General features: G+C 45.3%; 3 protein-coding genes across 10 annotated transcripts in view; 2 read left to right on the top strand and 1 right to left on the bottom strand.

Annotated features, from left to right (window-relative positions):
- Positions 1 to 714: 714 nt before the first annotated feature.
- cinp (cyclin-dependent kinase 2 interacting protein) lies at positions 715 to 4,954 on the top strand. The gene is made up of 5 exons (XM_029138948.3): positions 715 to 1,151; positions 1,917 to 2,085; positions 2,480 to 2,594; positions 4,003 to 4,132; positions 4,210 to 4,954. The coding sequence occupies exons 1-5, from the start codon at positions 1,145 to 1,147 to the stop codon at positions 4,410 to 4,412; spliced, it is 624 nt and encodes a 207-aa protein (XP_028994781.1). The 5' UTR covers positions 715 to 1,144; the 3' UTR covers positions 4,413 to 4,954.
- znf839 (zinc finger protein 839) lies at positions 4,857 to 11,594 on the bottom strand. Of its 3 annotated transcripts, none has more exons than XM_055505674.1 (11): positions 11,455 to 11,594; positions 9,967 to 11,347; positions 8,545 to 9,612; positions 7,738 to 7,863; positions 7,538 to 7,651; positions 7,364 to 7,456; positions 6,861 to 7,007; positions 6,674 to 6,778; positions 6,424 to 6,508; positions 6,200 to 6,320; positions 4,857 to 6,098 (listed from the first exon to the last, which is right to left on the bottom strand). In XM_055505674.1, the coding sequence occupies exons 2-11, from the start codon at positions 10,795 to 10,797 to the stop codon at positions 5,606 to 5,608; spliced, it is 3,183 nt and encodes a 1,060-aa protein (XP_055361649.1). In that variant the 5' UTR covers positions 10,798 to 11,347; positions 11,455 to 11,594; the 3' UTR covers positions 4,857 to 5,605. The 3 variants fall into 3 exon arrangements, with proteins under 3 accessions (XP_055361649.1, XP_028994776.1, XP_028994775.1); XM_029138943.3 differs by having other exon boundaries at positions 10,114 to 11,347; XM_029138942.3 differs by lacking the exon at positions 11,455 to 11,594 and having other exon boundaries at positions 9,967 to 11,368.
- Positions 11,595 to 11,707: 113 nt separating this feature from the next.
- The window catches only part of tecpr2 (tectonin beta-propeller repeat containing 2), a 28,955-nt gene continuing 18,564 nt past the window's right edge, over positions 11,708 to 22,098 (top strand). The window contains exons 1-7 of one of the 6 annotated variants that reach the window (XM_041069197.2): positions 11,708 to 11,849; positions 11,983 to 12,044; positions 12,407 to 12,516; positions 16,617 to 16,757; positions 17,082 to 17,210; positions 17,378 to 17,509; positions 17,598 to 17,755. In XM_041069197.2, coding sequence (XP_040925131.1) covers positions 12,436 to 12,516; positions 16,617 to 16,757; positions 17,082 to 17,210; positions 17,378 to 17,509; positions 17,598 to 17,755 — 641 coding nt within the window. In that variant the 5' untranslated portion in view covers positions 11,708 to 11,849; positions 11,983 to 12,044; positions 12,407 to 12,435. Of the gene's footprint in view, positions 11,850 to 11,982; positions 12,057 to 12,406; positions 12,517 to 14,822; positions 16,057 to 16,616; positions 16,758 to 17,081; positions 17,211 to 17,377; positions 17,510 to 17,597; positions 17,756 to 22,098 lie in introns of those variants that run through there. The other 5 variants (XM_029138940.3, XM_029138941.3, XM_055505672.1 and 2 more) reach the window with 5 other exon arrangements.

Genomic DNA, 22,098 nt, shown 5'->3' with positions numbered 1-22,098 from the left:
GCTTATTTTCGCTCTGCTGGATGAACGGTACAACTGTACAAATTCAACGCAAGCAGATTATCAACCCAATCATCAATCGCTTCTGACGTGATTGACAGAGGGGAGGAGCCGAAGAGCTACACGTAAAAACAGTTTCTGGTGACGTGCGCGTCAATCACAACGACATCAAAACATAAACGGCTGTGTCAAAACTATCGTATATTGGCTGTACGATATCATAGTTAGTACAGACCCCCAAACTATCGTATAAATACGATAATTACAACACAACACTGATATTTGAGATCCCTAAGTTTGGTTGATTCACCCAAAGCTAAAAAAAAAGTCAGTCATTGATGTATTCCCCCTGCATTCCACTCTATAATTCTTTCTTATTTTTTATTTGTGTGTGTTTTTACTGATTTTACACTCTCCATCCTGTTATAGTTATTTGTTACTTTTGTGCTCCCTCCTTATATGTTGTATCACTGTAAGCTGTATCCGACATGTTTGGTATAAGTGTTTTTTTCAGATGTTGAAATAAAGACTCTGGCGGTGCAGAGACTGGTGAGCAAATCAAGCAGCTGTATCGGCCTGTCTGTGAATTTGACGCTACGTTTCAGGGACGGATTCAACCTGTTGAATGAGACCAAAGCCTTTGGCCGCTGCTGCGGTGTACAGTGGGGTTACAGTGTTAAAAACATGTAAAAGAAAACACGGACAAGACATCAAGCGTCTAGCTCCGAAAATAAATAAAACACTGTCTTGAGAAGGAAAGAACCACGGAAGCTGTGTTCTGCTGGGAATAGATGGTTTATGCTAGTACGACAACAAACCTAAGAGACGCAGGATTAGAGACGAGAGAACAGTTCAAGTGACGGTAGAAGGCGCAGGTATTCCAATCGGGAACAGGAAGCCAGGAAAATATGATAGATTGTATAACAGGACCTGGGGAGATGATGGTGGGGATATGAAACGTCTTAGGTTGAAGTATTTTGGTGACTGAGGTGAGGTTCTGATGAACTGTACAGTTACAGACGACTGTGTCGGTGACCAGGATTTAGGATGATAGGTGGCACTAATGCACCTTTAAGTACACCACAGAAGAAGAAGCACTACGCCAGGAAGCGTGGGGGGAGTCGGCGGGTGTGTGGATGTTGATGCCATGGAAGGTGAGTCCCGATTAACTAATAGACGGTTCGGTCCATATAGACCTGAATCACGGCTTTGGCATTACTTTAGGTGTTTCAAATGTACCCGTGACCACGTTAACTGTGTGTGGCAGCAGTGGCAACGGGATGCCGTATAGTATTTCTGTGTGACATTTGCTAAACCCAAACAAAGTATTTATATACAAAACATTTTGATATTGTAATAAAACACATATTAACACATCACGAGCAGATTTACTCAGTCTTCATATTTAGCTACTTCCGTTACGCGTGTAAAAACGTGACGTCGTCAAGGAAGTTGTCAAGACAACGGCTGTTAGCGGCCACAGTTAACGCGGTCACGGGTACATTTGAAACACCTAGTAGTGCCACTAAGTGAGACTTTTTATTTACTTCTACCAGTAACTCCGTGGAATCGATATTCCATTTTAATTGGGTATATATTGTTTTTAATCTCGTATAAACATCAACACTGATGAACTGACATCCCGAACCAGATATTCGTTAATGATTGGCTAGCAGTTCTAATTCTTGAGAAGTTAACAGTTCTTTGTTATTGTCCACCTCCGCTGAATCCTTTGTGTGTCTTCTTCAGTGTGAATTATGCGAATTATTGTATTTCACGCTGCTTCAGTTTATTAATTGAAAAATCAATAATTAACATGTTTACAATTTTAGTATTCTATATGTTAAAGATAAGATTATAGTTTTATCATAAATGTCATCATCATACATAAGTGGTTTATTTATAATCTCTGTTTTTAGGTAAGCCTGACGTCACGGTGACCTCAGCAAACCGGAAGTTTGCTGCTATTACAGGAAGTGGCCGGAAAATCAGAGATAACGCAGCCGACTGGCACAACTTGATGCTGAAGTGGGAAAAACTTAATGAGGATGGATTAAGTGCAGCAACCAACATAGTCAACATCAGACGGTTTGTCATTTGGATCAAATTCAAAAAAAGTTAATGGCTTGGGAACGTGGTTATAATCAGAAAATATTTTACAATGTTTAAAATGTTTGGACATTTTATTGATAAGGATTCTGAATATAGTTACTCTACAGTAAAATGCAGTATAGTATTCAATATAAGACTCAATATAACATCAGTTTTCAGTTTTATTTTTTAATTCTTTTTTTGTTCTTTTTTTTTACTGACTTCACCAACACATAACCTGTAAGGCTTTAACTTTGACTTTAACTACTGTGGAAGATGACATTTCATTAAGAATTGGTAAGAATTTCCTATTGCCACCTCCTGTATTTACCCAAGCAGGAGATTGTATCTGTATCTTCTTTCCTGATATCTATACTATACTGTTCTCCAGGTCCCTGGTGGAAGAATTGCCATCATCATCATCCTCATCCTCATCACTGTTTGCAGGTGGAGCCGCTGAGCTGCAGGACGAATGCAGCAAACTTCAGTATGTTGTGGACAAATTGGTGAGTTACCAGAGAAAGTTTCTGTATTCTGATAAATATTTTATTTAACACAATCTTTGATTATGGTTTCAAATTTATTAATATCACTCCTGGCCGATTGGTGCAGTTGGTTGGCGCTGATGACGGGATGGCCAAGGTCGCGGGTTCGAATCTACCTATAGGAGTTTCAAGCAGGGTTTATCCGTGTTCGGGGATATAATTTCCTGGCTTGCGCTAGGAAGGGCATCCAGTGAAAAACTTGCCAATATCAACCATATGAATCATTTGCTGTGGGGACCCCTGATGAGAGAAACCTGTAAGAAAAAGATTTTTGTAATATTGAGATAATTTTGAGGATGACTCTTTCTGGATATAGACAACCAAACTGGCTGCACTTGTGGACAGTAAGTAGTCTGGTTCCAAACTGGACTCAAAGAGGCTGAGCTGATGCGACCGGCTGTAATGGGAAAAATTGTGCCTTTGTGCTTTTTCTTATCCAACACAGTCATTATGTGCTGGTTAGGTGCAATACTGAACATTCTTACACAAACAACTAATCTCTTGTGCCCTGTACATCAAGTCTAAACATCTCATGTTCCATTTGACTGACTAATAGTTTATGATATATGTTTGTCTTTTACACCCGGACTCTGCACATTAACACCAGGACCCTCCAGACATCAGGGTCAAACTTAAGCCAGTCTCCTGCTGCTTCTCCACCTCTCCTTGCTCCACCTCCATCAGTGTGTCCATGTGTTCAGTCAGTCCACAGCTGGAACCTGATCAAGGTGATCAGCAGAGTAGAAACCAGCGGGACCCCGGTCCTTAAGGAACACTTTGTCATCCCTGCGCTGGCAGCGTGGGATGGTCCTGCCCACTTTCTCTTTATATTTGGAGGAAGATGACGCCTCTCATCTTAGGAACAAGTTTCCACATTGTTTACCCCCATCTATGGTTAGCTTTACAGTAACATAATTAGTGTGAACAACAGCTCAGTGGAGAAGGTGGGAGGGAGTTCTCCTGCAGCTGACTGACAACAATGGATTTAATGCTTCACACAACCCAGCTAACTCTCAGGCCTGTGGCTTTTATAAATATTTATATATACATTTTTGAAACTGCAGCTAGGTTTGCTGTGTAACAAGGTCCCTCCTTTGGAAGAACACGAGAAAAACCCAGACCTCAATCATTGGGCTGACTGGGATGAAAAGAAGACTCCATTAGTTGTCCTGTAGCTTGTGCCTATGTTTTTATTTTGGGCCATAAAACTACAAACCCAGGTGGTAGTAAGTTCAGTCACAAGACTGTAGGTAGGACATTAGGAGCAAAACACACGCTGTCCCCACAACAACAACTCGTTTCTCTACCAGGTACCACATTTCCTACCCAATGAGCCGCTGACTTCCTTCTAGTGTTTTCTCCTTGTCAGGTCGTCGTTGTGATGAAGATGGAGCGATTGATGAGATTGCAGCAAGGCATCCAAGATCTGGATGAATTTCAGTTTGGGCCTGAAGGAAGGATGTGTCCTCTGTTTCACACCTGGAAGACTGGCCAGTTTGGTGAGTTTACTTCAGCACCCCTGCAGTTTCTTCTGTCCCAGTTATGGTCTTGCTATAACTTCCAAGTCGTGTTTCAGAGTCAACGTCCCGTTTTCTGTTGGACATCTTCAGTAAGGAGCTAAAGCTGAAGCAGACCATCCTGCAGGAACTGGCTCACACTGCCTCTGCTGACCTCTGCATGGTCTACCTGTCCTGCTGGCTTCACCAGCCCTTCGTCCCCCCACAAACCAGAATGACCTTAGAGGCTCTGTTGCTGGAGACTGGGCACCGCTCTGTGTGACTCCTCCCCATCAGTCATGTTGCAGCTGAACATACTGCAGCTTCGATTTACAATCAGTGTAGAACGATTCTAGCAACAGAATCCCCTCTGAGTGAGTCTGGACCAGAGATTCAGGCATGAGTCCTGCAAAACACATAGAATCAATCAAGGTGTGCAGGGATGAGACCTCTCAGCCTCCGCCAGCACATGATCACATCAGGCATGTTTAGGTAAGCAGCGACTATGGGCCCACATCATTAAGCTTCCCTCCATTAACAGAATAGAACCGAAATGGATTTGACTAGAGAAGAACTGAGCTCAGATTGCTGAATGTGTTCCATTGAAATCCACCTAGAGGGATTGAAGAGGCCAGTTCACTAGGAACATTGTCTATCAAAGGTAAATGCAATGAGAAACCCTTCACTGAACTCTCAGACAGTAGAAGGAAGCTGCTTAGAGAAAATGTAATGAAATGATTCTCATCAGTTTATTGGACAAACATGAAATGCATCTCATTCCAACAATAAACATGACAAACCAATAAAGTCCCATCTCCTCCTTGAGTCCATTTCAGGTCCGCTTTCTAAACATCCAGCTGTCGTTTGGAAAACGCTTCACTGTGAACTTTTATAAAAAGTAATAAAATAGTGCAACTCTTTAAACTTTATCTACATATCAACAGAAACTAATCTATTTCTACTTCAAAACAAAGATGGAAACACTGGGGCAAAAACAACTTTACAAATGTACAATCAGTCGAGATTTAAAACTTGAGGAACATCCTCACATTGACAATGGTCACAGATGAAACCCGAACACACAGATATCCTCTTCTCTCAAAACCCCATGTTTCCTCATGTGTGTAACTGGTTGGTGAATTCTTCAGGGTGTAAAGTTACATTAGAACTTCTTCCAACATAAGATGATAATTAAAGAAGATCTGAGAAATAGTCCATCAGTCAAATCAAGTTCAAGTCTGCTAAAGAACCACAAACCAACAGAACCTGTGGTCCTAAGCCACATTAGTGCCCCCTGCAATTTGTTGTGTAACGGAATAGGCATCTCTGCTTCAGCCTTTACACAGGCATTGGATGACTTTTTTTAAACAGGTGTTTTAACAGGTGTAGTCCATCTGCACCTCCTTAAACATACAACTCAGTCATTCCCTTCAGATACAGGTCCTTCTCCATCTGAATCAGGAGGATTTTCAGACTTTACTGTGGAAATTTAGCTCCATCTGATGCCTCAATTCCCAGCAGCGCCTGGACAGCCTCCAGGGGAACCCCCTCTGGAGTCTGAATGTGCATTGTGGTTCCATCTGGCCCATTGACAATGACGATCCGGTCTGATCCAGGCTCTGCCAACTGAACAGTCAGCCCTTCTGTCTGGATATAGATCTCCTGCCCCTCTTGCACCTCTTTGGCATCTGTGGCTCTGCACTCTGTCTGGGAAATGTTCTTTTGCAGCTCAGAAGTGGCCAGAGTGTGAACTATGCTGGACTCCGGTGTCTTTGTGTCCATAGTAATCTCAGGACCCTGAGCTTTCTCAAGCTCCATTACTTGCTTGTCATTGGTGCCAAGACTGTGATCCTGAGCTGCAGGCTGAGACTCGAGCTGGGAACTGGTCTGCTTCTCACCCGGGGTAATCTCCATAAGTGCGTAAGGGGGTGGGGCCTGAGTGGAAGGTTCGGAGTTGGAGCCAGAAGAACTGGGGGAACCAGGGAAACACGATCAGGCCAGGTAACACCTGCTCCATCTGTTTACTGCTGTCCAAATGTATTGTAAATTCTATAGAGTGTTGGGGCTCACCTGAAGGCAGAACTGGTGGTGGTGGTCAGCAGTTTGGATCCAGCTGCAATCAGGAGAGGAGACACAGAGACTGAGCAGGACTTCAGAGATGAGGTCACAGGGAGGGGCACTCCAGTCCCACCTGCAGATGCAACAGTTAACAGTGTGTAGTATTAAGCCAGTGCTGATCCAGAAGGAGGGCAACAAACACGTTGTGTAGCGTGCGGCCGTAGTACAGTTTTTACCCGTTTTAGGTTCAATCCCGTTCTGTTTAGCTGGTACACTACTCTCCATCTTGAATCTCTTGGATGGTGGCAGCATCTTAGAATTCTGGGAAACAGAGTTTAGAGCAAATCAGACTATCCTGCATGAGGATCAGGTCTATGTGCCACGAGATAAACCATCAAAGAAATATATTACAAAAGGAAATGTTTGCAGGAAAACACATCTGGATCTGGATCCATTTCTCAGTACGTGGCCTAGTTGATGTTTTACCTCCATGTATCGGACATTCTTATTGGTCAGACTGGAGCTGGGAGATGCTCCAGGAATCACCTTCATCTTGTTCACCTCATCCAGGATCCCCAAAGACCTGGCCACCTGAAACATATGGATCAGTTAGAATTCAAATACCATGGCTTTAATTGCATTAAGAACGGTAACTTTGTGTCTAACCTCTTACCTCTATGTTTCTGACCTCAAGAGGCGAGGCTCCCCCCTGCGGGCTGACAATGTAGTCCTGAGCAGCTTGTCTCACCTGAGCCTGCAGAGACTCAAACTCGCGATAAATGTCTGGAAATCGAGTCTGAGCCGGAGCACCACGCTCCACCTGAAACCAGACAACAATTAGTTTCTCAATCATCCAAAGAAAATGCATGTATGTCTTCTTTCTTTCTCAGCTGGACAATCATTGCACAGTGACTCCATGTGGTAACCCGGCAGTAATGTAGACATGACAGCTAGTAAGGGCTGCAGTGCTTTCACTGCTCTGGGCTCTTTGAGCGGTGACTGGCAGCTGTCCTGCTCTACTAAAGTGTGTCTATGAATTTTTGGCTTTGAGTAATGATATTTTTCATTTCAGATTTGTTTCTAACTTGTGAGCAGCTTTGTTACCCAGCCCTACTTGGAGAAGCTGTGGACTTTGTATAGCAGGTCTCTGTTCTGATGGACAAACTCCCTTAGTACCTTTGCCAACAGCAGCTCCCACAGACTCAGCACGTTGGTCAAACGAGGAAGGACGATGTCCATAAGTTCCTCATTCTCACATTGCTCCACCAGCTGAAAACATACAGTTGTTATGGAAACAACAAGGCAGGCAATCAATTTTACTTGTTCACATCTTCACTTGCTTCCTCTCACCTCCTGCAGGCGGTCTCGCCTCCTCTCTGCCTGCTGCTCTGCCGTTACTAGGGCAACACTGTGCTTAGGAGGTCGACCACGACGCCCCCGCCTGCTGACAAGCCCCACTGCCACCTAAGAGTATAGACCAATAAGAATAGGTAGTATTGTACAGGTGAAATTCACACCAATCCGTTAAAACCAGCCTCAAGAGGATTCACCTTAGAAGGCGGTGCCAAAGGTCGACCCCGCCCGCGCCCTCGGCCCCTGCCTCGCCCCCGGGGTCGTCCAGGGCCTCTGTGATGAAGGGCTCTAAGCCCGACGGCTGAAGCTGGACCACCCTCTGCCTGGGAAGAAAATATACAAAAGACTGTAAATAACCAGCCCAGAGTTATTTTAAAAAGTAGCTGCACAGTGAACTAGCACCTCATTAAAAAAAAACACTAAGAAACCTATTATTATTATTATTATTATTACTATGATTATTACTACTACTTAACCAATTACAGTTACATTGCACTTCAAGTTACATCTTCAAGTTACATCTAGTAGAGGTTTAGAGCTCGGAAATAATAAGAGGATGAAGTAGTAATGTTAGTAAGTAATGTTGATTTATGTTGATATAGGGTAGTAATTACTGAGATTATTGTGAGACAAGAACTGCGTGGTTCTATCTTAACAACGATGAAACAAAGCCGTCAAATGCAGAACTCTGGTTTCTTTTCACTTTGTGACAACACATTAATCCCACACCATGTGAAAGATGCTACCTAAATCCCCAAAATAGAAAAAGTGACAAAAAGAATATTGAACGACATCAGAATCTAAATCATACTCAGCTGTCCATTCGTAAGGCTTTTATCAATCTAGAGATGGTAAACAGTGGCGTAATGCTTAGTAAAGTTCTGTGTCCTAAGCAAACACAGCTAGCTCTCTCTAACGTATCTGCCCTTAAATTGGTCTACTTCCAAATAAAAACATGGCACCCCACCGGGGTGTGATGTCTGAATGGTTGACTAGTCTCTTACTCTGCTTGTTGCCGTGGCAGCAGGTCTGTCTTCCCTTTTTGTCTCTTCTTCTTTGACGCCTCCCGTTGTTGTCTCCTCTGTTTGGCTGACCTCTCCACTTAGCAGTGATGTGTTAACATTTGTGTCAGGGTCTCCGTGGGTCGGGTTAAGTTTGTAATGGCGGTTCAAGCCTCCTGGACCAATGTAGGCTTTGTCGCAAGTCTGGCACCGGTGAGACCTGGACTTGTGGCTGTAGATGAGGGAGGGTGACATGCCAGGATCAGGGCCGTCCTTTCTTCCACCCTCCCCCTCCTCATCTTCTACACTCATGTCTGAGTAGTCATCAGAGTCAGACTGGTGGCTGTCAGCCAGGTCCTCAGTCTTTATAAACTTGTAGTCTTTGGCTTTATACTTTGGTGGTCTGGAAACTCGCCCAGACCTTGTCTTTACCTTCATTACCCTTTTCTCTCTTTTCTTCTCCTTTTCTTCTTTTTCTCTGTCTCTGTACTTGACTGCCACGGGCAAAGAAGCAGGAGATGAGGCCGCGGGTTGGGCTGCTGGGACAGGTTTGGTGGTCTGTACTGGGACTGCCGTGATGGCAGCAGGTGGTTTAACAGGGCTCTTTCTGACAGAAGTCGTGGTTCCATTAGTGTGCGTTTTAAAAAGTGGAACGCTAGTTGTCTTTGCAGTGGTGGTGGGGGTCTTTACAACAGAAGTGGCTGGAGTCTTGATGGTAGAGGGGGACTGAAATCTGATAGGGGATGATATGGTTTTCTGACTTGAACTAGAAGCTGCTGTGGTCTCACTTGTCAACTTATGCACCACTGGAAGTAGAGAGCTGATGACAGGGGCAGGGCTCTGAAGCAGCAGCTGGATGGGGGGGTCCCCTGGACTCTGCTGCAGGAAGAACTGTTGACCCTGCTGACCAACCACAGGCTGGATGTGGATGATCTGGGCATTGCTCACACTTCCATTGGCAGACAGTTTCACCTGTGGGTGACTGACTGCTACGGTCTTCTGCTGAATTGTGGTGCCAGACTTTACTTCTTGTTTAGGAGGAACCTGGATCTGGATTCGGACAGGCTCTGGCTGTAAGGACAAGACCAGAGATACAATGACAGGGGATCAGCTCCATGTAACAACATATAAGCTCTAACACTGAATGGATTACATAGTAATTGTTAACTGACATCAACTGAAATTGATTAGAAACTAAGATTCTGTTGACTTCGACCTGATCCACTATCATTTGGATTGGATTGGGCTTTAAAACCACACGTCACTAGTAGGAATAAATTCAGGACATTGGTGAACCTATGAAGCTTTCTAATGCTGGAAACGCTAACTAACTATAGCTAACTACAACTATATAATTTTTCTTCCATTATGGTAATTCACGATAAATTTGATTTTGATTATTCTTGTGTGTTCATGCCCGCCCACCTTCTTCTGAACCACATGGACTGAACCGCTGGTCTGCATGGCCACCTGCTGAGCCACACTCTTCAGCTGCTGTGATGCATTGTTCTGGGTTGTGTTTTTCAGGTTCTGCTGAGAAACCTGGGCCTGTTTCAGAGTCTGATGACAAACCTGGACCTGCTGCTGGGGGACCAGGACCTGCTGCTGGGGGACCAGGACCTGCTGCTGGGGGACCAGGACCTGCTGCTGGGGGACCAGGACCTGCTGCTGGGACTTGGTGACCTGATTGATGACCTGCTGCAGTTGACTGGCGTCCAGGGTCGTGTTGGGGATGGTTTTGACCACCTGGCTTTGCTGCAGCAGTTGTGCGGCCTCGTTGTCAGAGACCTGGACGATCTGCTGCTTGGTGAGCTGGTCCAGCAGAGCCTGCTGTTCCTCTGCCGTGAGCCCAGAACCCTCTACCAGGCTTCCATCCGGCTGCAAGTAGATGATGGTAGTGTTGGCCAGGTCCGGGCCTAGGCCAGCGAGCTCCGCGCCCACTAGAATGCTCTGTTCCGCCGGGCAACTCTGTAAGAACTCCGCCAGCTGCGCTTCAGACCCCGCTGGTAAACTCTCCACGGACTGGCTGCTCTCAGCACCGGTCACTGTCTGCGATTTCTCCACGGGTTGACTACTCTGATCAGTGGCCACTGCCGAAACATTTCCCTCGCACTGGTTGATCTCTGCAGCGGGCGCGGACTGCAAAAAGCCCACGGGTTGGGCGCAGTTGGTGGCGGCAGGTTGAGCCACAGCCCCGGGCAGCTCCGCAGCCGTTATTGTTCTAGTCAAACCGCTGTCATCCTCGTTGTCCGCCATTTTGGCTGTGAGGCTAACTTAGCTTAGCTCAGACAGGGGCCAGTCCGTAAATCAAATCAACCGAATCGTCGATCGGTGTCACGTCGGTGGTGCTGTTTTATGAGGTCTGTGTGTGCTGGTGAATTAAACGCTGCTCGGGAATGAAGGACGACGTCAACTGAAGCGCTAATAACAGTAGCAATTCACGGTTTGCTGGGGAGTTTTGAACCACAGTTAGCCTAGCTTTGCTGTGAGCGAGAGCGGGAGCGCAAAAATCCCGCTCTGGGTCACCCATCGGACCGGATTCACTGCCACTGCATTAAAAGCATTAAGATTTAGTTTGGATTATTATAATACAGATATGCATGTTTTCTTTGCCCACGGTTACAATTAGATGATAACTGGCAAAATAAATTATGGTATCGCTTTTACTCAAAGCATTTCGTCTAATGAGACTTGGTGCTTACAGAAGCGTACGAAAAACAACGTTCCTCTAAAAAGCACCAGGCAAGCCAACAGCCCGGACCGGTTGGAGAGCAGGTCCGTTGGTTGGTCCAGCAGCAGTCGTCTTCTGTAAAACAAAGAACAACTATGGCGGTAAGCCGAAACAAATTTACTGACATGAGGTCAAAAATGGCTCATGGTTGTAAATGTTTATGTTTTGAGAGTAGCGCTTACTTGTAAACACAATGACGAGATTAAAGCTGGGCGAACAAAATCCACGTTCCAGGTTTTTCTATAGACAGTGGCTCAGTTTCCGCTTCCTGTCGTCCATTTGTACCTGTTTTGATTCAGCAGTCTTGTGGCTTTAGGTCAGTTTATGGAGGGGAAACTGATGTCCGTGCAAGCAGCATCGGTCTTCTGCTTTGGTGCTGCACAAAACATTAAACAGTGAATCAGCAAATTACACCGGATCTTAAAGGTGTAGTTTCGAGTCTCACCTGCAGATGACGCAGTTTGTTGACAGGCGTTCAGCATCAGGATGAAACCTGTCAGGACGATGACGCTTCACCTCTACAGATTCCATCTGTGACTCAGGCATCTGGAACAACACCTTGGCGGAAACATTGTCTGTAAGCTCAAGTTTATCATTTTGGTTTTCATCCTGCTACTAATGTTAGCACACTCTGCTAATGCCGCGTTCCTCGGCCCCTGGGACGCTAATATTAGCCTAGAGAAGCTAACCCTGACGTCCTTTCTTTTCAGATGTTGCCTGTCACTTTTCAAGGCAGTGTAATCCCACGAAGGCAGCTTGATACCAGACCCTGGTGAAATAACCTGTAATTTTCTGTTTCTATCCGTTTGCATTTCAATACATGTGCTGTCAGACGTTGCTTAGTTTCTATATATTGGTGTAGTCTTGTTTGAAGTTTTAAAGAACACTGGCGGTCTCCTGTGGCTGTAACCGGCCTGCGCCTGCGTTTATTGGAGTCTTTAGTTAGGTCTGTTTCTAGTTCAAATCACAATCAGCGTTGTTCGTTTCTTGTGACCGTTGGTTGCCGCCCTCAGTGATGTGTGATGCAGTTTGGTGCAGACTTCCAGTCAGTGCCTGCAGCTAAGCGTTATCATTCTGTAAATGCAGCTTTCGTGGTTTATGCGTTTATAAATTGAGCTTTGTATTGACTTTCAGGACAAGTTTAAATCCGGTTCTGCAGAAACATGGCGACCCAGCCGAGCCCGCCGTCCGTCCTGCGGGAGTTCTGCCCGCTCTACTATATCCTGAACGGTATTCCACCCAAGGTACTGAATTTTTACAAACTGTCCAAAACCCCCGTCAGTCACAGGGCCTCTACGAAGCTGTCACACAGAATAGAACAACAATAATTTTAATAATAATTTTATTGAGTCCTATTATTGAGTCCGAACAGCCTCGTGTCCTCATGGCTCTGGGTCACCAGGTAGAGCCACTAGTGACACACTAGTCCTTTTTGTTAGCGATGAAAGTAAAGGTGGAGCCAACGTACAATTTTAAAAGGGACAGATCGTGTAAAATCCACTTTTTAGATATTCTGGAGTGTTCCTATGACTCTATGGTTCACGTTTAGTCAGGTGTCGTGCCAAAAAGTGACTGTCTGCCAGAAATTGATTTCCGCACGCGGGAGCGCGCACCGCCTCGTTAATGCGTTTAGTTCGGTTTGTGTAGGACTACAGCTGCTTATTTCGGTTTCAAACGGCTATAACTTGTAAATATTATCCGCTACACGTTTTCTAGTGGGCGTAGTGACGCCACGTCTTTTAGATTTTGTGTAAACGACGGAAATAGTCATCGTAATTCTCTATACAGCGATCGTCGATCGTGACTGTTTAACTCTGGCATGACGCTAGGACTCAGATCTACGACCCAATGTTGCTGCAACATGTTTGTTCTTCACATTTTGTGTCTGATTAAAACTGCACGAGTGACCACCGAGTTGTTTCACCACTTTTAACTTCCTGTATGGGACCAGTTAAACCAGTAAGATGCTTTCATGTTGCCAAAACGTGATTCTTAGAGCCAAAGCTTTTGGTCAGAAGCTTAATTATGTCTTATTTTAAATACACTGAGCTCTGCTTTGTTATATTTACAGATGTGATACACCAAGACCAGTAGAACCTGTAGCATGCTGGTTTTATGTTGCCACAAAGTGATTAAAGCCAATATCTGTTTACTGAAAGTGTCTTTCTCCCTTATTTTAAGTTCATGGAGCTCTGCTGGATTATAATAATAAACTTAATGGGCATCCAGTACATTTTAACACTTTCCACACCTGTCTGAGACCAGTTAAACCAGTAAGATGCTGTGTTTACGTTGCCAAAAAGTGATTACAGCCAATATCATTTGATGAGAAGCTTATTTCTGCCTCATTTTTATCTTCTTGGTTTCTTCTTCTTGGTTTAATGAGCATCCAGCTCACTTGAACGCTGTCTGTAACTGTCTGAGACCAGTCCAACCAGTAAAAAGCTGTTTCCACGTTGCCAAAATTTTTTTTAACAAGAAGCCTATTTCTTCTTCATTTCAACTTCATCAATCTCTTCTTGGTTATATTAACAGATTTAATAAGAAGCTAATTTCTGCCTCATTTTAAGTCAGTCGAGCTCTTTGTGTTCATATTAACACATTCAAATTAACTTGACTGCTGTCTGTACCTGTCTGAGACCAGTACAACCAGTAAGAAGCTCTTTCCACGTTGCCAAAAAGTGATTCATGCCAATATCTTTTGACAAAAAGCTTATTTCTGTGTCATTTTAAGTCAATTGAGCTCCCCTTGTTAATATTAAGACATTTAATGAATATCCAGCTCACTTGACCACTGTCTGTACTTGTCAGAGACCAGTACAACCAGCAAGATGCTGTGTTCACGTTGCCGAAAACTGATTCATGCCAATATCTTTTGACAAGAAGCCCATTTCTTCCTCGTTTTAACTTCACCAAACTTTTCTTGGTTAGATTAACAGATTTAATAAACATCCAGTTCACTTGACCACTGTCTGTACCTCTCTGAGACCAGTACAACCAGTAAGAAGCTGTTTCCACGTTGCCAAAAAGTGATTCATGCCAATATCTTTTGACAAGAGACTTATTTCTGTGTCATTTTAAGTCCACATAGCTCTTTTTGATTATATTAACAGATTTAAGTTCACTTGACCACAGTCTGCACCTGTGAGGTAGAATCACTTTTTGGCAACATGATAACAAGCCTTTTCTTGGTTCTACTGATTTCAGACTGGTACAAGAAGTGATCAGATGGACTGGATGTTAACTAAATCTTCAGTTTGATCCAGTAGAACACAACTAAAGTTAAAATGAGGCAGGAATAAGTGTCTCATCAAAACAGAGAGGCTTGAATCACTTTTTGGCAATGTGAAGTGAGCATCTTACTGGTTCTACTGGCCTCAGACAGGTACAGATAGAGGTCAAGTTAACTTAAATCTGTTTAATATTAATAAGGAGAGCTCCACTGACTTAAAATGAGGCAGAAATAGGCTTCTTGTCAAAAGATATTGGCATGAATCAATTTTTGGCAACTTAAAACGAGCATCTTACTGGTTGTACTGGTCTCAGACAGGTACAAACAGCGATCAAGTTAATTTGAGTGTGTTAATATGAACAAGAAGAGCTCCACTGACTTAAAATGAGGCAGACATAAACTTCTTGTTAAAAGATATTGGCATGAATCACTTTTTGGCAACGTGGAAACAGCATTTTATTAGTTGTACTGGTCTCAGAGAGGTACAGACAGACGGATCTCATCCACCCCGCTGCCCTGCCACCGAGGAGCTTACAAACTAAGAGAGAAAGAGAGGCAGGGTAATCCACACAGAAGAGGTCTCACTCCCAGAAGGAACAATAGTAGACATTGAGGGCAGTTACAAGTACCTTGGAATACCACAGGCTAATGGCAACCTTGAACAGGCAACACGAAAAGCAACAAAAGCCATATACCTAAGTCCTGCCAGTGATCAGATACCCTGTGGGAATAATACGATGGCCAAAGGAAGAGATACAGACCACAGATGTCAAGACACAAAAGCTCCTCACCATGCATGGAGGGTTCCACCCCAAATCCAGAACCCTGATACTGGACGCTAGCCGCAAGGAAGGAGGCTGAGGACTAGTGAGTATGAGAGCCACTTTCCAGGATGAAGCATCCAAGATCCATAAGTACATTAAGGACAAGGTACCGACAGATAACGTGCTGAGTGAATGTCTCAGGCAGTGGAGAACTGAGATGCTGGAAGAGGGACCAACGGAACATAACTAAAGTGGCTGATCTCAACAAATCCTACCAATGGCTTGAAAGGGCTGGGCTGAAGGACAGCACAGAGGCACTCATCCTGGCCGCACAGGAGCAGGCCCTGAGCACCACAGCCATAGAGGGGCCCAGATCTACCACACCAGACAAGACCCAAGGTTTAGACTGTGCAAAGAGGCCCCTGAGACGGTCCAGCACATAACCGCAGGGTGTAAGATGCGCGCAGGGAAAGCATACATGAAACGCCATGACCAAGTGCCTGGCATAATATACAGGAATGTATTGACTGGAGACCCCAAAGTCAAAGTGGGAAACACCTCCCAAGGTGGTAGAGAACGAGCGAGCCAAGATCCTGTGGGACTTCCAGATACAGACAGACAGAATGGTAATGGCGAACCAACCAGACATTCAGGTGGTGGACAAAGAACAGAGGAAAGCCGTGGTGGTGGATGTGGCAATACCAAGCGATGGCAACATCAGGAAAAAGGAACATGAGAAACTAGAGAAATACCAAGGGCTAAGAGAAGAACTGGAGAAGGCTTGGAAGGTAAAGGCCACAGTGGTGCCTGTGGCGATCAGACCCCCAAATTGGAGGAGTGGCTACAACAGATCCCTGGAAAAAAATCCGACATCTCAGTCCAGAAAAGTGCAGTCCTAGGAACAGCAAGGATATTGCGCAGAACCCTCAAGCTTCCTGGCCTCTGGTAGAGGACCCAAGCTTGGAAAGCGGATGAGACCACCCGCGTTGGGTGAGAAGGGAGTAGTAGTACACTCTATTCTCACCCTTCGTATATGTTTATGTATTTACACAGAACCAGTTAAACATTGAACTGTGTCCTGTTCCTGCATCCAGCACCATGAGACAAATTCAGTTCAAGAAAGGACCAAAGTTCAGCTGAAATGGCCCATTTTGTCTCAATTTGGAAACAATCAGTTGATAAGATTTTAACAAAGCTAGCTTATCCATATCAAGCCAAAAGCACCTCCTGTAAAGTTTAACAGGAATCCAGTGGAGAGTAGTTTGTACATCTAATGTTGGGATAGATTTAACCCCTACTTTATTTCTCTAGGCCTTATCCCCACTGACGAAGGATTTTTTCTGTGTAGGTACAACGGGGGTTCAGGTCCGTTGTGGTCTATCTGACTGCTCTGGACTGCAGCAGTGACTTTCTCGCTGTGGGCAGCAGCATTGGCATGCTTTACCTGTACTGTCGTCGTCTGGAACACATGAACAAATATAGTCTGGAGGTCAGAGCTCTTTTTGGTTAGGCTCCTCACACAACTCTCCTTTTCTTGCCATGTTTAGCATGCAGCATGTACTAGGCTGAATATCATATTGTGTTAGACAAATTTAGCTTTTTTCAGAAAGTATTAGAAGATAATTTACTGGTCTTGATAGATGATTTGTGTTTTTAATGTCATTTGTACTCACAGCCAAGCATAAATTACCCACTCTGGACCCACTGATGGGTCCAAATGTAGTATGTCATTCTTGAAAAAGTAAAGTAATATTGCAATATAAATCACCAAATGGTTGGTACAAGCATTTGGTTTGGTTCTCTTGTTTTTCAGGGAAAGTGCGATGCCATTACAGCTGTGAAGCTTCTCAGCTGTTTTGATGACCTGGTTGCCGTGGGAACAGCTTCAGGGGGGGTCACAATCTTCCAGTTAGTGTCCCCACTTCCTGGTCGCAACAAACAGGTTTGTCTCTCGCTTTCTCTCTCTCTTGCTGCCTATTTGCTTCTGCATCTGTGACCTGTCTTTCTCTCGCTGCCTGTTTACTATTGCAGCTGTGACCTGTCTTTCTCTCGCTGCCTGTTTGCTTCTGCAGCTGTGACCTGTCTTTTCTCCTGCCTGTCTGTCTGCAGCTGCGTCGGTTCGACGTGGTTGGTCTTCATAAAGGCTCAGTGACTTCTCTGGCGTTCAGTGCTAATGGGATGAAACTTTTCTCTGGTGACGATAAAGGACGTGTTGTGTTCTCATCTCTGGATCTGGACCAGGTTAGCCCAGATGAGATCTGCACATTGTTTGTTGCACCCACAAACTGATGCCCACCATCCCCCCGTGGTGGAATTTGTATGTGAACAGGGCATATGCAAACCTGCCGTGCTGATGGAGGAGCCCTCTGGTGTAGTTCAGATGGAGTACAGTCACCAGGTGCTGCTGGTGTCCACCCAGCAGAGGACTCTGCTTTACTGTACACAGACACATCAGCTGCAACAGCTGGGGACCAAGCCTCGCAAAAGGTACCACACACTTGACATATGATAACAGAACAGGTTCTTTATGGAAAACATAAATTATTACTGGTAATGTTTATTGTATCGGCTGCTTTCACAATAACATGTTGGAGTTGTAGACTGTGAGGTGTTTGTGGCATCATTGGGCAATTTAAAATTAATAGGAATATATGCATATGAAAACAAGTAATAAAGTAAAGTAAAAATGATCAGTAAACATGAAACAACCAGCAATAAATGAACATATGAAAAGATGTCAGTAAATGTGTATGTGCAGTTGGAAATGGACACTTTAAATGAACAGATAAATGAGCATTAATACCTTAGAGTGTGATGAGTTTGGGCAAGAGAAAAGAGCATTTGTTATTAATCTCTAGATCCCTAATAATTGCTAGTGAACTTGGAAGGCTCCTTTTCGGCGCTTTGATTAAACACCAGCGTTCTCAGTGAAATCAAGAGAGATATTGATCTTGCCTGTCCGAAGCAGTAGGAAGCTTTTAGCGTCCTTCGGTACTGTCCTGTGAAAGGTTTCGCCAGATCCAGTCGACAGAGCTCCTGAAATCAGTTTTGTCATCCCACTATGAAATGTTGTGGCCCAAGTTAGTTATGGCGGTGAGGCAGGCCTGGATCCCGAGACAACATCAGCTGGGTATGAGGAAACAACGCTATGTCTCAGCTTATAAGTAAAAATGACTGGAGCTGAAGTTGTTGAGTTAGACTACTTGAATTGAAAATAGTTCATAAAAATTACAGTTGTTAGATAAAAATCTCAGTTTAGTTGGTGTCGCTTGAATTGACTTCCTAATTAATTAAACATTACTGCTTTCTTCGGGGCTCTAATTTAAAAGGGAGTTACAAAAATTAAGATCAAAAGATCAAGAAAATTTATGCATCTTAAGGATAAAAGAGAGAAGTTCAGAGGAACATGGAGTTACTAAAAGCAGCTAAGGCTGAAGACTTTGAAGAAGACCTAGAAGAAGATTTGAGAAAGGAGACTGAGGGAAAAATTAAGTTTTCATTCAGTTCTCTTGGGGCGTTGCCCAGTTTGAAGGCTGAGGATGAGTGCAGCCAGTGGCTGGACCTTAAGGAAGAAGGGAAGAAGCCCTTCACTCTATCACACTATCCTATTTAAATTATTCCTAAATTTGGACTAGAAACCACTTAAAACCAGAAATCTTGGTAGGGCTAGAGGGAAGAACTTTAAGACTGGGGACTTGGTATGGGTGCATAACCCAAAAAAGACGGATCGGTGCCCTAAGTTGGACTGTCATTGGGTGGGGCCTTCTGAAATATTGGAAAAGCTGGGGGAGGTGGTGTACAGGGTTCAACTGCCACCTAAGGCACGACGAGTGGCACTCCACAGGGTCAGGTTGGCCCCATATAGAGGTGATGCTCAGCCATGTCAATTCAATTCAATTGAATTTTAGCGCCAAATCACAACAAAGTTATCTCAAGGCACTTTACAAAGTAAGGTTTAAGACCTTACAAAACCAAACCCAACAAATCCCACATAAAGCAAGCATTTAATTTGACAGCAACAGTGGCGAGGAAAAACTCCCTCTCTAACGAGATAGAAACCTCCAGCAGAACCAGGCTGGATGTGGGCGGCCATCTGCCTCGACCAGTTGGGGTGAGGGGAGAGAGAGAGAGAAAAGCACAGCAACAACAGAGCACAGGCAGGATGGTTGGACCAGGGACTGGATTAAGGCAGGATGGTTGGATCCGCAGCTGCCCATCACAGACACCAAACTTAGAGTCCAATGATACCTGTAGGTGAGGACACAGTGGGGGAGAGAGAGAGAGAGAGAGAGAGCGGGAGAAGCACAACTACTGGAGAGAAAGAGACAAGGTTAGTTAAACATGGGACAATGATGGGAGGTTATTGGACAGAGGAGGTAGAAGGAAACAGAGGAGCTCAGTGTATAAATTAAGTCCCCCAACAGTCTATGTCTATTGCAGTTTCACTAAGAGATGGTTCCTGTGACTAACAATCATTGCCAGTGACCTGAACCATCTCTAAATATAAGCTTTATCAAAAAGGAAGGTTTTAAGCCTAATCTTAAAGGTGGAGAGTGTGTCAGCTTTTGGAACCCGAAGAGGGAGCTGGTTCCAGAGAAGAAGAGCTTGATAGCTAAAAGCTCTGCCTCCCGTTCTACATTTAAAGACTCTATACTACTCAAGTAGCCCAGCGCTCTGAGAACGAAGCGTTCTGCTGGGAGCATAAGGAACTATGAGGTCTATAAAATAAGGAGCTTTATCATTGAGTACTTTGTAGGTGAGCAGGAGAATTTTAAATTCTCTATCCATCCATCCATCCATCCATCCATCCATCCATCCATCCATCCATCCATCCATCCATCCATCCATCCATCCATCCATTTTCATCCGCTTATCCGGGGCCAGGTCGCAGGGGCAGCAGTCTAAGCAGAGAGTTCCAGACTTCCCTCTCCCTGGACACTTCCTCCAGCTCTTCCGGTGGGACCCCAGGACGTTCCCAGGCCAGCCGAGAGACGTAGTCTCTCCAGCGAGTCCTGGGTCTTCCTCGGGGCCTCCTACCGGTGAGACATGCCCGGAACACCTCCCCAGGGAGGCGTCCAGGAGGCATCCGAACCAGATGCCCGAGCCACCTCAACTGGCTCCTCTCGATGTGGAGGAGCAGCGACTCTACTCCGAGCTCCTCCTGGGTGACAGAGCTCCTCACCTTATCTCTAAGGGAGCGCCCAGCCACGCTGCAGAGGAAGCTCATTTCAGCCGCTTGTATCCGTGACCTTGCCCTTTCGGGCATGATCCAAAGCTCATGACCATAGGTGAGGGTAGGAACGTAGATTGACCGGTAAATTGAGAGCTTTGCCTTTTTGCTCAGCTCCCTCTTCACCACGACGGACCGATACACCGACCGCATTACTGCAGCCGCCGCACCAATCCGTCTGTCAAACTCACGCTCCTTCCTTCCCTCACTTGTGAACAAGACCCCAAGATACTTAAACTCCTCCACTTGGGGCAGGAACTCTTTTCCAACCTGGAGAGAGCAAACCACCTTTTTCCGGTCGAGAACCGTGGCCTCAGATTTGGAGGAACTGATTCTCATCCCAGCCGCTTCACACTCAGCTGCAAACCACACCAGCGCACGCTGGAGGTCCTGTCCTGATGAAGCCAACAGGACAACATCATCTGCAAAAAGCAGAGATGCTATCCTGTGGTCCCCAAACCAGACCCCCTCCGGCCCCTGGCTGCGCCTAGAAATTCTGTCCATAAAAATAATGAACAGAACCGGTGACAAAGGGCAGCCCTGCCGAAGTCCAACATGCACCGGGAACAGGTCTGACTTATTGCTGGCAATGCGAACCAAGCTCCTGCTCCGGTTGTACAGAGACCGAACAGCCCTTAGCAAAGAGCCCTGGACTCCATACTACCCTGGCATAGACTTTCCTAGGGAGGCTGAGAAGTGTGATCCCCCTATAGTTGGAACACACTCTCCTGTCCCCCTTTTTGTGAAGAGGGACAACCACCCCGGTTGTCCAGTCCAGAGGAACTGTCCCCCTCGTCCACGCGATTCTGCAGAGGCGTGTTACCCAAGACAGCCCCACAACATCCAGAGACTTGAGGTACTCAGGACAGATCTCATCCACCCCCACTGCTCTGCCACCGAGGAGCTTACTAACTACCTCAGTGACCTCAGCCTGGGTAATGGGCGGGTCCGCCTCTGAGTCCCCTGCCTCTGCTTCCTCAGCAGAAGGCATGTCGAAGGGGTTGAGGAGATCCTCAAAGTACTCCTTCCACCGTCCAATAACATCCCCAGTTGAGGTCAACAGCTCCCCACCTCCACTGAAAACAGAGTTCGTAAAGAACTGCTTCCCCCTCCTGAGGCACCGAACAGTTTGCCAGAATCTCTTTGAGGCCGAGCGATAGTCCTCCTCCATGGCCTCCCCGAAGTCCTCCCAGGCTCGAGTTTTTGCCTCCGCAACGGCACGGGCTGCAGCACACTTGGCCTGCCGGTACCCATCAGCTGCCTCAGGAGTCCTACAGGTCAATTTTAAATTCTATCCTACATTTTACAGGCAGCCAGTGCAGAGAAGCTAATGTAGGAGAAACGTCATCTTTCTTTCTAAGTCCTGTCAGAACTCTGGCTGCAGCATTACAGCATATTTAAGCTGTAGGCTTTTTAAGGACCTGTTAGGACATCCTATGAGTAAGCAGTTACAGTAGTCCAGCCTAGAGGTAACAAATGCATGAATTAGTTTCTCTGCATCGCTTTGAGAGAGGATGCTTCTGATTTTAGCTATATTTCGAAGATGGAAGTAGGCGGTTCTGGAGATTTGTTTAATGTATGATGTAAAAGAGAGATCCTG

This window comes from Betta splendens, chromosome 22, assembly GCF_900634795.4.
Source record: "Betta splendens chromosome 22, fBetSpl5.4, whole genome shotgun sequence".
NCBI classification, from domain to species: Eukaryota; Metazoa; Chordata; class Actinopteri; order Anabantiformes; family Osphronemidae; genus Betta; species Betta splendens.
Note: the sequence above shows the minus strand (reverse complement) of the source record. Positions and strands in the feature narration are given on the sequence as shown.

Excerpts from the sequence above, each read along its gene's own strand:
- znf839 (XM_055505674.1), bottom strand. The coding sequence starts at position 10,797 with ATGGCGGACAACGAGGATGACAGCGGTTTGACTAGAACAATAACGGCT. Across the intron at positions 6,779-6,860 it reads TTGAGGTCAGAAACATAGAG|GTGGCCAGGTCTTTGGGGAT; the intron begins GTAAGAGGTTAG and ends CATATGTTTCAG. Across the intron at positions 6,509-6,673 it reads AGAATGTCCGATACATGGAG|AATTCTAAGATGCTGCCACC; the intron begins GTAAAACATCAA and ends TCTGTTTCCCAG.
- cinp (XM_029138948.3), top strand. Across the intron at positions 2,086-2,479 it reads AACATAGTCAACATCAGACG|GTCCCTGGTGGAAGAATTGC; the intron begins GTTTGTCATTTG and ends ACTGTTCTCCAG. Across the intron at positions 4,133-4,209 it reads CTGGAAGACTGGCCAGTTTG|AGTCAACGTCCCGTTTTCTG; the intron begins GTGAGTTTACTT and ends GTCGTGTTTCAG.